Source organism: Notechis scutatus, chromosome 6 (genome assembly GCF_049901735.1).
Source record: "Notechis scutatus isolate UNSWTSFEM ecotype Mainland chromosome 6, rNotScu1.2, whole genome shotgun sequence".
In the NCBI taxonomy this organism is placed as follows: domain Eukaryota; kingdom Metazoa; phylum Chordata; class Lepidosauria; order Squamata; family Elapidae; genus Notechis; species Notechis scutatus.
The window spans coordinates 64,403,594-64,415,979 of record NC_142014.1 but is presented as its reverse complement, the minus strand read 5'-3'; the positions used below and the strand labels follow the sequence as shown (position 1 = coordinate 64,415,979).

Below are 12,386 nucleotides of genomic sequence, written 5' to 3'. Positions count from 1 at the left end.
AAGGATGCTCCCTCTTCTTGACTGTTGATTACAGTTTTTTATTGTTATAATATTATGTTTTATACTATGTTTGATTTTGTATACTTTAAAGAATATGAGGCAGTTTATAAATCTTAAACTATAATCCATTATATATAATCCATTATATATCCATTATATAATCCACTATATAATTTTGTGGCTGGGATTGTACTCCAGAAAATTCCACAAGCATCACCTTTATGAACTGGTAAGTCAAACTTGACTCCTGGGGTCTAAATGCAAACATCCATGTTGGTGTTTTGTTTTATGCAAGCAGTTTGCCATTGACTTTAAAAAAACAAAAAACTTCTTACAGCTGTAGATTTCCCATCTCACCTGACTGTACAGATAGTCCTCGATTTACAACAGTTCATTTAGTGACCGTTCAAAGTTACAGCAGCACTGAAAAAAAGGACTTATGACAGTTTTTCACACTTATGACCATTCTAGTCTCCCCAGGGTCATGTGATTAAGATTCATACCCTTGGACTCATATTTATGACATTTGCAGTGTCCAAGGGTCATATGATTACCTTATAAGCAAAGTCAATAGGGAATCCAGAGTCATTTAACTACTATGTTGTTAACTTAACAATTACAGTGATTCACTTAACAATTGTGGCAAGAAAGGTCATAAAATGGGACAAATTTCATTTAACAAATATTTTGCTTAGCAACAGAAATTTTAAGCTCAGTTGAGGTTTACCTGTACTTAGTTTTTTCAAGATCAGCTAGGTGCTGTCATTTGCTGTGACCTTCCAGAACCTACTACTATGTTTCCCCCAAAATAAGTCCCAACTGGAAAATAAACCCTAGCATGATTTTTCAGGATGCTGGTAATATAAGCCCTACCCCAAAAATAAACTCCAATTAAGATTGTCAACCAGACAGATGCATTTAGTACCATATTTCTCCCAAAATAAGATTTAAGTAGAAAATAAGTCATAATGTGTCTTTTGGAGCAAAAAATAATATAAGACCCAGTGTTATTTTGGGGAAAACATGGTATCTCTATAGGACCTAGTAGATATGTACTGCACAAAGTTCTTCTTAAAAAAAATCTCCCATAAGTTTCAAAGAATTCAGGCAAAATATTATTTTATGACTAGAGTCCTGGCTGAAAAATGGAAGGAAAATAAATCAGAAATTGACCACCCTACCTTTGGTGAGGTTACTTGACCCAGATTATAGTGGACAAGATAGGATGAAAACAAATGGCATTATTCAAACCCAAACCACTGTATGATTTCACATCTAGTTGTGAGAGGCAATCAAAATAAATTATTATTAATGTTACCTTGACAAAACCATCTCTTTTGTACTTTGCTTATTACTTACAAGTTCCTCTCTTCTACCTCTCTAAAGTCGTGGCTCCAGTGGAACCTTTCCAAGTACAGGACATCTCTCCTGAGGAACACTTGAGAGCCATTTTGATGGATTTGGCATCTAGGCCCAAAACATGTTACCAAATACAAGGTGGGGGTATTTTTAGTCATATAAGTAATTCTACCACCACTAATAATTACTTTGTTGGATGTTTGGCTAAAGTTGGTCCCTAGATACTATGTCTTTGGTGGAAATAGGTTAAACTGGTATATTTTTAATGTTAAATGCAAGAGACTAATAGCCCCATACCCCTTTTCCAAGACTCTCTTGTAATTTCTTATAGTCCATATTCTTGCTTTGTTGTCCCAGTCAAATGTAGAGAATAGAATTAAATAGAATAGAACAGAACAGAACAGAACAGAATAGAATAGAATACTTTATTGGCCAAGTGTGATTGGACACACAAGGAATTTGTCTTGTTGTAAATACTCTCAGTATACATAAAAAAAAGATACATTCATCAAGAATCGAGAATCATAAGGTACAACATTTAATGATAGTCATAGGGTACAATAAGCAATCAAATCATACTAGGAAACAGTCAATATAAATTGTAAGGATACAAGTGACAAAGTTACAGTCATACAGTCACAAATGGGAGGGGATGGGTGATAAGGAAGTTTGTTTGAATACCCTTTTAATGTCTCAAAGCAATGTAAAAATAGAATAAAATGTTTCAGGGATATATATATATATATATGTATACCGTGTTTCTCCAACAATACGTCCTCCACCAATAGGAAGCCCCACCATGTTTTATTGGCATAAAATCAAATTAAGCCCCTCCCCCCAAATTAAGCCCCATATTAAACATGCGAAATGGGGGGGAAAGCGGGGGGGGGCTTGCCGTTAGTAAGTACTTTTGTTGCATGCCCGGATATGGTGCTGCCTGCGTTGGTGGGGCACTTCATATCGGGAGACCTTCCACCGTTGCTTCTCCCTTCTCCCTTGCTGCCCCTTCTCCCTTGCTGCCGCGGCGTTTGGTGCAGCCACGTGTGGCCAGTCAGGGCTCCTCCCTGCAACCGGAGCCCTGAGAAGACACTTGCTTCAGGCGCTCCCGTCTTCCCTTTGCTTTCAAGGTAAAGCGAATTATTTTACAAAGCCTCCCCTGCCCGAGAGGGCAGCCCAACCCACGTGGGAGGCTAACTTCCCGGGCCTCTTCCGTTCCTCCCGACCTCCCTACGCTGCGCGCCTGACGCGCCGCTCCCTTCAGCCCAGCGAGCTCTTCCACCTCAAAGAAAGACCAGGCGGGCGGCTGCGGAGCAGCAGCAGCGGGTCTGAGCCGCCGCAACGGAAACAGCCACCACCCGTAGCCCGACGTGGGGAGAACGAGCGAGGTTAGCACCCGCCAGCCCGGGCGAGATTTGGGAACGAGGGGCAGGAGGAGTCACGCACACACCTGCGGCTCACTTTCCCAGCTTTGCCCAGCCCTTACGGCTCTGGCGCGGCCCTGGCGGGCAGCGAGCGCCTCCCGCCGGACCCTCCGCTCATCCTGCCAGGGCGCCAGGCCATAGGGCTGGGCAGCTGATGGCTCCTGCCCTTTCCCAAATCTCGCTGCGGCGGCGCTATCCGCGCGGGCTATGGGGATGGCTGTCCGCTGCGGCGCTGACCGCTGCTGCTGCCCGCAGCCGCCCGCCTGGCCTTTCTTTGAGGTGGAAGAGCTCGCTGGGCTGAAGGGAGCGGCGTGTCAGAGGCGTGCAGCGTAGGGAGGTTGGGAGGAAACGAAGAGGCCCCGGAAATTAGCCTCCCCACATGGGGTTGGGCTGCCCTCTCGGGCAGGGGAGGCTTTGTAAAATAATTCGCTTACCTTCGAAAGCAAAGGGAAGACGGGAGCGCCTGCAAGTGTCTCCTCAGGGCCCCGGTTGCAGAGAGGAGCCCTGACTGGCCGCACGTGGCTGCGCCAAACGCCACGGCAGCAAGGGAGAAGGGAAAGCAACGGTGGCCCGAACCCAAGGTCTCCCGAATATCCAAGCTGTCGCCGCCCGCCCACCCACCCGAGGATGCAAGGGGAGAATTAAGTCACCCCCGAAAAGACGTCCTAGCCGTTTTTCGGGGTCAAAAAAAATAAGGCCCGGCCTTATTATGTGAGAAACATGGTATGTGTGTGTGTGTGTGTGTATGTGTGTGTGTTATATATATATATATATATATATATATATATATATATATATATATATATATATATATAAATGTTTTCTGAAGTTCTCGTGGGTATTTGTATGTGGATCTTTGGTTATTCGGGTTTTCTCCCGCGTAAGATTGGAAGTATCTAGGCAACGTTTCGATGAAGTCTCATTCATCATCTTCAGGCTTGTGTCTTCCGCTCTGTGCTTCTCACACACACACACACACACACACACACACACACACACACACTATTTTTCTTTATAAAGGAAAATAAAGGGAAAACAGCCTTTTCCTTATTGCTGTCCATGAAAAATGCCTGTAGGAACAAAGAAAATGAAATACAGTGAGACTTAGGTTCTGTTCTTCCAGAGAGATAGAGAGTTGAAAAGAACATCTTTTACAACACTGGCAACACAATATCTGAGACTGATTCATTTGCTTATTCTTCCTTTTCTAAATTAGAGATACAGGCATCAGCCAAGAAAAACAAATTACAAATATGAAAGAAATGAGACTCTATTCTAGCATTTTTCAATATCGGCAACTTTAAGATTTGTGGACTTCAACTCCCAGAATTTCCCTGCCAGTATGGGAGTACTTCAGTTCTGGAGTTGAGTTTACACAACTTAAAGTTGCTAAGGTTGAGATACACTGCCCCTGTTCAGTTATGCTCTACACAGAATAGATATGGGGAAGAAGAAGCAACAACAACAAAAGCTTTTCCTTCTTTCAGATTGTGGGGGAGGACAATCTTTCCCATAAAGAGTGCCCACTGCAGCAATTGGGGTCAGTAGCTTTAAGATGACCTCATGGTCCCCATATAAGACTGTGATGCTGAAAACACTCCGCATACATGTTCACAGCAAAATCTTACACATGAACTCCTGAGTTATCCCAGGAGTTTGTCTCTTTATTGAGGCCTGTTATCCAGAAAACTCAGGTTCTTCACCCTGTGCCCAGGCTGATAGCCAAATCTGGCCCTAGGTTCTGCCTCAGTTTACCTTCCCAATAAACAATCAAGTCGGAAGATCATTTAAAAAGAGTCTATTAGGGTACCCTGATAAAGTGGGATCTCTATGATAAAGGAGAGCGAGAACATCGAGCCTCATGTTTCACTCCTTTTAATCGTTAACAAAGAAAATGTAAGAGGAAAATTGATTGGGCAGGATAAAGTAACCTCCCCTTTGCCTAGGAAATCAGTTACATGTAGTCAAACATGTTACCTATTTGCATCCCATAAAATCACATATGCTCATTAAAATGAGGTCTGAAGTCAAAAGGGGCATAAATTGTAAGGAAAAGGGTTGTTTGGAGTTCACAAAAGAGATAAACCAGACCCCAATTTGTTCTAATGAACTTTTCCCTATCTGGAGCTAGTCTCCAGCTTGTTTATCAGTTAAAAGCTGATCAACCTGAACATCATTTGAAAAGAGAGAAAATAAATCGAACTAAAATCCAAAGTGTTAGCTAGCAAGTTACAAAATCCATGCCATGTACCCCTCAAGGCCCATTATACCACACCACATAGGTGGAAAGGATTAAGACTTTTATCTCTCTATATAAAAGCAAAATACTACTCATGCATCATCACAAAATCTCCAGAACCGTAAAGCCTACAAACTTGAAATTTGGTACATATGTTCCTCTTGGCTTCTCAGTGCTCATTAAGAAAGGATTTTTTGAAATGACCATCAGAGCATTAGTATTTCATGTATTATTATTAACACGCTCTGATGCTAAGGAGTTATCCTCCCTCTCCCCACCTGAAAAGAAATCTGTTCCAAATGCAAAACACAAGCAGAGGAGTTTCAGTTTTAGTTTCACAGCACCAAGCAGCTTTCTACAGAACAGTTGAGCTCAGCCACGGCCAGGCTCCTTGCTGTATCATTCTTGCTCACACTGCAAATACAGTTTCAGTTTCCAAACAGCCCTCAACTCTCACACACTGACAGGACGCTACCCAGATTTCAGATAATTAGAGTTGGAAGGGATCTTGTAGGTCATCTAGTCCAACCCCCTGCCCAAGCGGGAGACCCTACACCATTTCTGACAAATGGCAGTCCAATCTCTTCTTAAAAGTCTCAAGTGATAAGATGAATACCGATGGATGCTGGTAGGCAGAGACAGAATTTTTTCCCCTTATTTTTCTCCCCCAAAACTAAATCTGACCACATAGTTTTATAGCGAAGCACAGGTATCGAGCTAGTTTTAAAATAAAAGGTTTCCCAGAAGGAAGTTTCAAAGTGAGCACACATCTCTTCTTGGAATGAACCATTTTTATGCAATTTTGAACAGTGTGCATGCTGCAGCTATAAACCAAACCTGAAAACCAACTTCATACATACATTCTCAGCAATCATACTGTAGTAATGTAGGTCAACTAAAGTTTGAAGGTATACAAAGGGCTTTCATCTTACTGTAGAGTTGTAATTGCAGGAATGTTCCAATCTGATGGCAAACCTCAGATAAAGAATGTTTCCAAGCCAATACAACTCAGGCAAACAAAGTCACTAATCTAAAGGAGGATTAGAGAGAGGAAGTAAACATATGTTAGACTTTAACTAGAGATAATTAATTGTGTTAATTACTATTATGCTAAACAGTAACGAAGGTTAAGCAGTAACCAAAGTTAACCAATGTTAGAGGATAACTAAAAATGTGTATAAATGCAAGACTAGACTCCAATAAAGATCATCATGATTCAGTTGATCATGATCAAACAACTTGACTGCCTCGTCATTACAACAATCTTACAATAACATTCTTGCACTAAGCAGTCATCATTACAACAATCTTACAATAACATTCCTGCACTAAGAAACATTCCTCTGGTGCTAGGGTGCTATCTATCACAACACAACAAAGCTGGCATTCCTATTTACAAAGACAGATGATCTGGTTTCCCCCTAGTGCTGTCATATATGCCCAGCAAGTAGGTTAACCAGTGGAATAGATACAAAATGCCAGAGCTACACTTATGTAACAAATAATAAACAATACATGAATTAAACATGATTAATCAATACATGAATGAAAAGCATGAATAGGTTAAAATGGGCTGTCTCACTAAGGCCAATCAGATTAAGCTCAAATTACATATTAAACTAAATTTGAATTTAGAAAAGGAGGATTAACCAGATCATATGTTTTAATGGAAAAACACATGTATAGGAATTCCCTATAATTCCCCCTTTTTTTGAAAAATTAACTCCAGTTATCACAACATATATTTTAAAGTGTGTGTGACCTGCACTTTAGCTCATGCAGCACAAAGCTATTTATACTTAGTGTATTATTTGATCTCTTTTGCATGGTTTTTCAGTGTAGAGAGTCAGTTTGCTATAGTGATTAACGTTCTGGCCTAGAAACCAAGACACTGAAAATTAAAGCTTCATCTTAAGCAGGAAAACTGGCTGGGTGGCTTTGGGCCAGTTACTTTCTTTCAAGTTCAACTCACCTCACAGGGTTGTTGTGGGGAAAATAGGAGGAAGATGTCTGCCACCTTGTGAGAAACGCACTCAGAGAGATTTGACAGTCATAAAGTGAAGCAGCAAACAGTTTATTTTAAAATATGTTCTTGCAAGAGGGGTGACCAAGAAGCAGGCACACCCAATAATAGATTTCAGCAACATTTTATTCCCGAGCCCAGTTTCCTCCCTTGTCCAACCTTTTTCGGCAGTCCTTACAGCTGTTTCAGTGGTCAGCAACACTTGGAAAGGGTTTTCCACTCAGGAAGTGGAAGATTCTTTCCAGGATTTGATCAAGATCCGTTTTCCAGGCTGGATGCTGTGGACTTCAAACTCAAATGGTGGCCACTGAACAAGAAGTCCTTTGTTTATGAGAAAAGACAAAGAAGGCAACAGCCCCAGTATATAATTCTTAAAGAAAGACATCTTTGGTCTCGAAGTGGGGTAATTCTCCAATTCCACCCATGTAAGGTAGGCCAAATAACATTTCATAGGGAGATACTCCCAAGTCTTTTCTGGGTGCTGCTGTTCAATATTCAAATCACTCTTGTGGGAGCACCACAAAGAAGCAACAGAATAGCTAAGAAGACAAATGATTGCCTCCCCCTCTACTGAACAGAGTAAAAACGGTTTATACAAAACCTTTGCTTTCAGAGAACGAAAACAACCTGTTGTAGCCTGCCTGCAGCTGATGGAGCTGGCAGCAGAGTCAGACAGTGAGGAGGTTGGGGAGGAACCTGGGCCAGTCCTGGAGGCTGAGGAAGGCTCGAATGAGGGCTCTGCGTCAGAGGCAGAAATAGGGCCAGGGCAGGCTGGCAGTTATTAGCTGCCTTCGGGCTCAGATAGCAGTGAGGCGGGGGAGCAGCTGGAGCCTGTTCCCAGCCTGCTCATGTGTAGAGCTGCAAAAGAAAAGAACAATTATGAACTAAGGGTCGATGTGGAAGTAAGGCCACAGGTGAACGGTGAATGGCCCCTCCCACAGGGATTAAAAGAGAAGCAAAAGGGAAGGGGGCTTTTGCAGGAAACAATTTATTTGTTCGTTCATTCCAACCTCATGAAGATTTGTCTGTGTAACCTAGAGCAGCGGTCGCCAACCGGTGGGCCATGAGAAAATTTTGGTGGGCCACAGAAAAATCTCACCCCAGAGCACCCCCCCCAAAGCAATTAATCTAGGCTGCGCAGAAACACAAGGCTGCACAGCTCACATGGCCCGCAGGAACCCTTCCCACCCACTCACTCCTTACCCGGAAAACTTGCCTGCTAAATTTCTATTTTTCCTTTTTCCGACCATCATCTGTTCTGCTGTGCTGGGAGATTTAGATTAGCTAAGAAGCAGAAAATGGTTGGATTTCTTGCTTTCTAGTTAGTCTTTAGATCTTCGGCTCTGCTTTTAAGTACAGCCGAACCTCCCTTAGGACTGAAGTTTTGCTTGCAAGCAAATTCAGTGCAGACTCATGGCAAGCAAATTTGAGAGACTGAACTAGCTGATGGCAGGTAGATAGATCTCTGAATGAATCTGTGATTCTGTGAGCAACTCAATCTGCCTGCCTGCTTTGCCTGATTTTGGGTAAAAGTTGCTCTTTTTTTATTAAAAAATCAATATTCATATAAATATAATATTTACATACAATCCATGCCCAGCCAGTCACATGACCACCAAGCCACACCCACAAATTAGGCCATGCCCACAGAACCAGTTAGTGGTCCCTGGGATCTAAAATTATGAGTTTGGTGGTCCCTGAGGTCCAAAAGGTTGGCGACCCCTGCTTTAAATTCATTCTTCCTTGCAACATAACGTTATACTGTTCTGGTGAATTACTTCACCAGGGTTCTTTTAAACCACTTTTAAAAGGTCCATGTGTATCTATTGCCCTTTTGGGCCCATATCCACTTTTCCTTAAACTTTCTTGCCCATGGCCATAATGTTTACAATTATTTCCCTTTCATTCTGCATAATAACAATCTCCAATCCTAAATCTTAAACCCTTCCCGGCCAAATTACACCTCCTTTCTACTCGTACAAAGTCGCACCATACTCCAAGTTCTTTTGCTACAGCCTGGACTATATTGGATTTAAATATCAATGCTTCTACTACATGTCTCCAAATTCCCTGAGTCTTAATCTTCCCCTCCCTTTGCTTTCCTGGAGGTATATAGTTCATTTCCTCCTCTGGGGTCCAACTTTAAGGTTCATCAGGGGGTCTTGAAAAGCTGGATCAGAAAACAAGTGAGTCTCAGACACCGCTAATTCTCAAAATCCATCAATTTAGCTAGTTCTTCCCCCTCCTTGGGTCTACCTCTAGGACATGTTTCATCCCTTTTCTTATCAGGCTATACCATAACATATGTACTATAAAAGGGGGAAGTAAGTCTAATTAGTCATTTTGCACAATTCGGCATTTACGTACTTATCTTACACCATCTGTTATTTTCCATACCCACCCTTGCCATCTAGCTCTTTACAGAAAAATATCTAGTTCATAGGTCATTATACTTAGACTTAGATTCAGGAAATTTCCTGATTTTCACAATATCATATTAAGCAACTTCTATAATGTCTGCGATATAAGCTAAGGAACTTCTGCTAATGATAAGAATACTTTTCTGGTAACTTTCCACTTTGCTTCATTCCCCCCTTTGAAACTTCACTTAAATCCTTAGATTACTGTGGAGTTTCATAGATGGGAGAGATATCTTCTACTGTGTTCAATTTCTCATATTCCCACAAAAACATAGCCTTGTCTGCAGCCTTCTTTTCTACTAGCATAGAAAGACGGTTGGAGATTACTTGCATAAAGATGGGGAGAATACATGGTAGAATAACACATCCTGCTGCTATCATTCCAATGAGTGCAACTATGGCTTGGAGGCCAGGTAATTTAGGGAACCAAGATCCAAATATCTCGCCAAATTCAAACCCATTCCATTTGTGAACAGGTACATGTGCAGTGTTTTCTATACATCTAGCACTTTGTTCAATGATTTCACCAATATCATCGAATTCCAGACAACAATTTGTAAAGTTGAATTTTGCACACACTCCCCCTTCAGTGGCTAAGAGGAAATCTAGGGCCAGATGATTTTGGTATATTGCATCTCTAAACTTTTTCTGCTGGATTGCTATTGTACATAGAGATTGAGCTGTTTCATTTACAATCAATTCTATGACCGCTTGTAATCAGATAATGCAGTTTAGCATATTTATTGGGGTGCGATAGCCATAACTGCCATCAACGGCCCAAGTGGGAGGGCCACTCATCATCACTCCAGTCCCCTATCTTATAATCTGCTTTTAGTTGTCTACCCTTCCAATGGTCAGCCTTTACTACTTAGGGCTGATTAAGTGGTAACATAAAGAAGGCTGGGTTTATGATACCTAAGGTACATGCTCCTTTCCATTTTAAGGGCAGAGTACTGTAAGCCATAATGCCACAAATCCAGTGTACACCGGGAGGGGCTGCAGTAATGTTTTCCAAGGAATAATTGGACCAGAATTGGTTTGTATTATTTGGCCAGTACTGCCAAGTGTTAGTAGTTTGATTCCATTCGTGTACCTCTAGACAGTCTGTATCCCCTACTGATGGTCCCTCTCCCTGTGAGTTTGCCAAACACCATTGGGCCACAATGGGTGTATCTAGTTCCCACCTGGACTGAGGCTGATGTCTGGGCATGGCCGTTAAATTATAGGTGATTGAGTAGTTCCATTCCTGGGCTGTCCATGGCCATTGGTCCCCCATTTTAGTACCCCCACATACGTAGCCGCTGGTAATATTTAAAGTATGCACTATCGTAGAGGCCAATTCCAGAAATAAATTGCGGGCCTGCTGGGATGGTTGAAACTCGATATCAACTTCCTTCCAAAATTCAGAGAAATATCTAGTATAGTTTCTAGTAGGATGATACCTGGTTTCCAGAGACAAATGTATGATACCTCCCGGATCAGTGCCTTGTGCCCACAATCTAATCCTCATCGTTGACCCATATCTGGAAATCCATTGCTGGATGTTAAATATAGTAATGTTGACATAATTACATTGATATGGCATACAGTTTGTGAGCGCATGTACCCTTTTGTTATCTGGAGGTAAGTTCCCTTGCCCTTATTTGAAGCATAAATGGCCCATGCAACACAATCCCAGGTTGGACAGAATCTCTCATCCGTGTTTCTACAGTCCCCCTTTCCAGTCCCTACTGGGTGATTATAAGGGCAAATATAAACATCAGATTGGGTATACGTTCTGTGCCATGACAAGGAAGACCCGCAGGAAGTGGGCCACTGGGCCACTTTGCAGACATCAAACGAAATGGTACTTGGGCTAGTGGCTGACAGTATCTGTGTCTGGGAGATGACTGGACCACTACTCGAGCCTCTACTTCTAGCTACCAACCATGTTTGTGCTGGATTAATCCTGGGGTCATAGCATTCATTCTTTTGGGCACAGATAGAGTACCAGGTTCCTTTATAGCAACAAGGAGTTGCTTTTCTCTGACATCTGTAATGGGTATGATACACCAAAGTCGTGGTAGCTGTTCTCCCTTTCAACACAGTTTTAATACATACTGTGCAATTGTTGGGACATAAGGGATTTTTAGTAGCTGGAGCACTTGATCTTTCAGCTCGCCTTTCGCTTTTTATGTGAAAGATAGGCGGGAGATCATATCTATAACATAAAACTTCCCTCCGTCCCATTGCACCTTTTATATGTCCTTTGACCATATGCACAGGGGGGTACATGGAAATAGGTGCATAAATCTGGCTTCCCAATCCTGGCATGTAGAGCCCCTTCATTAGTTAGGCATTGAGTACATGTAGCTAATCCAGTAAGTGCTTTTTCCTTAGGTGGACTTTCTTTATCTGTTGTACTTTGGGGTATGCGGACATGCCTAATGGGTACCCATGGAGTGCGCAGAAGATAACATCTTATAGTGTTGTTGTACATGCACTGCCAATATCTAGTTCCCTCATGCTCACACTGAGGGAGATTAGCAGTGGAACAATTAGGAAACTTGGTTACATTATAGGCAAAATGCCTGCCTGTGGGTAGTAGGGGTCCCCAACCACCGGGCCGCGGACCGGTCCAGGGAGCACTCTGTACCGGGCCGCAAAGAAGCATGGAGCACTCTGTACCAGGCCGCAAAGAAAATAAAAAAAATGGCGGCTTTCTTCGCCTTCGGTGAATGCTGCTGGGTTCAGGGATCAAGGACACAAATGAAAGAAGGGGAGGGAGGAAGCAACCAAAGCCTGTCCTGCTCTCTGACTCAGCGGCTTTGGTTTCCTCTCGCCTCGTTCCTCTCTCAGTCGCTCTCTCGCTCTTCCACCAGCCCAGGAAGAAACTGCTTCAAAGAAGCGGGGTGGGGGTGGGGGTGGCTTTTCCTGTTGCCGGA

General features: G+C 42.5%; 1 protein-coding gene across 5 annotated transcripts in view; it reads left to right on the top strand.

Annotated features, from left to right (window-relative positions):
- BICD1 (BICD cargo adaptor 1) overlaps positions 1 to 12,386 on the top strand; it is a 155,821-nt gene that overhangs the window by 105,755 nt on the left and 37,680 nt on the right. The window contains exon 9 of one of the 5 annotated variants that reach the window (XM_087968536.1): positions 1,387 to 1,497. The exons of the other annotated variants lie outside the window; for them this stretch is intronic. Coding sequence (XP_087824662.1) covers positions 1,387 to 1,497 — 111 coding nt within the window. The remainder of the gene's footprint in view (positions 1 to 1,386; positions 1,498 to 12,386) is intronic. 5 annotated transcript variants of the gene reach the window in all.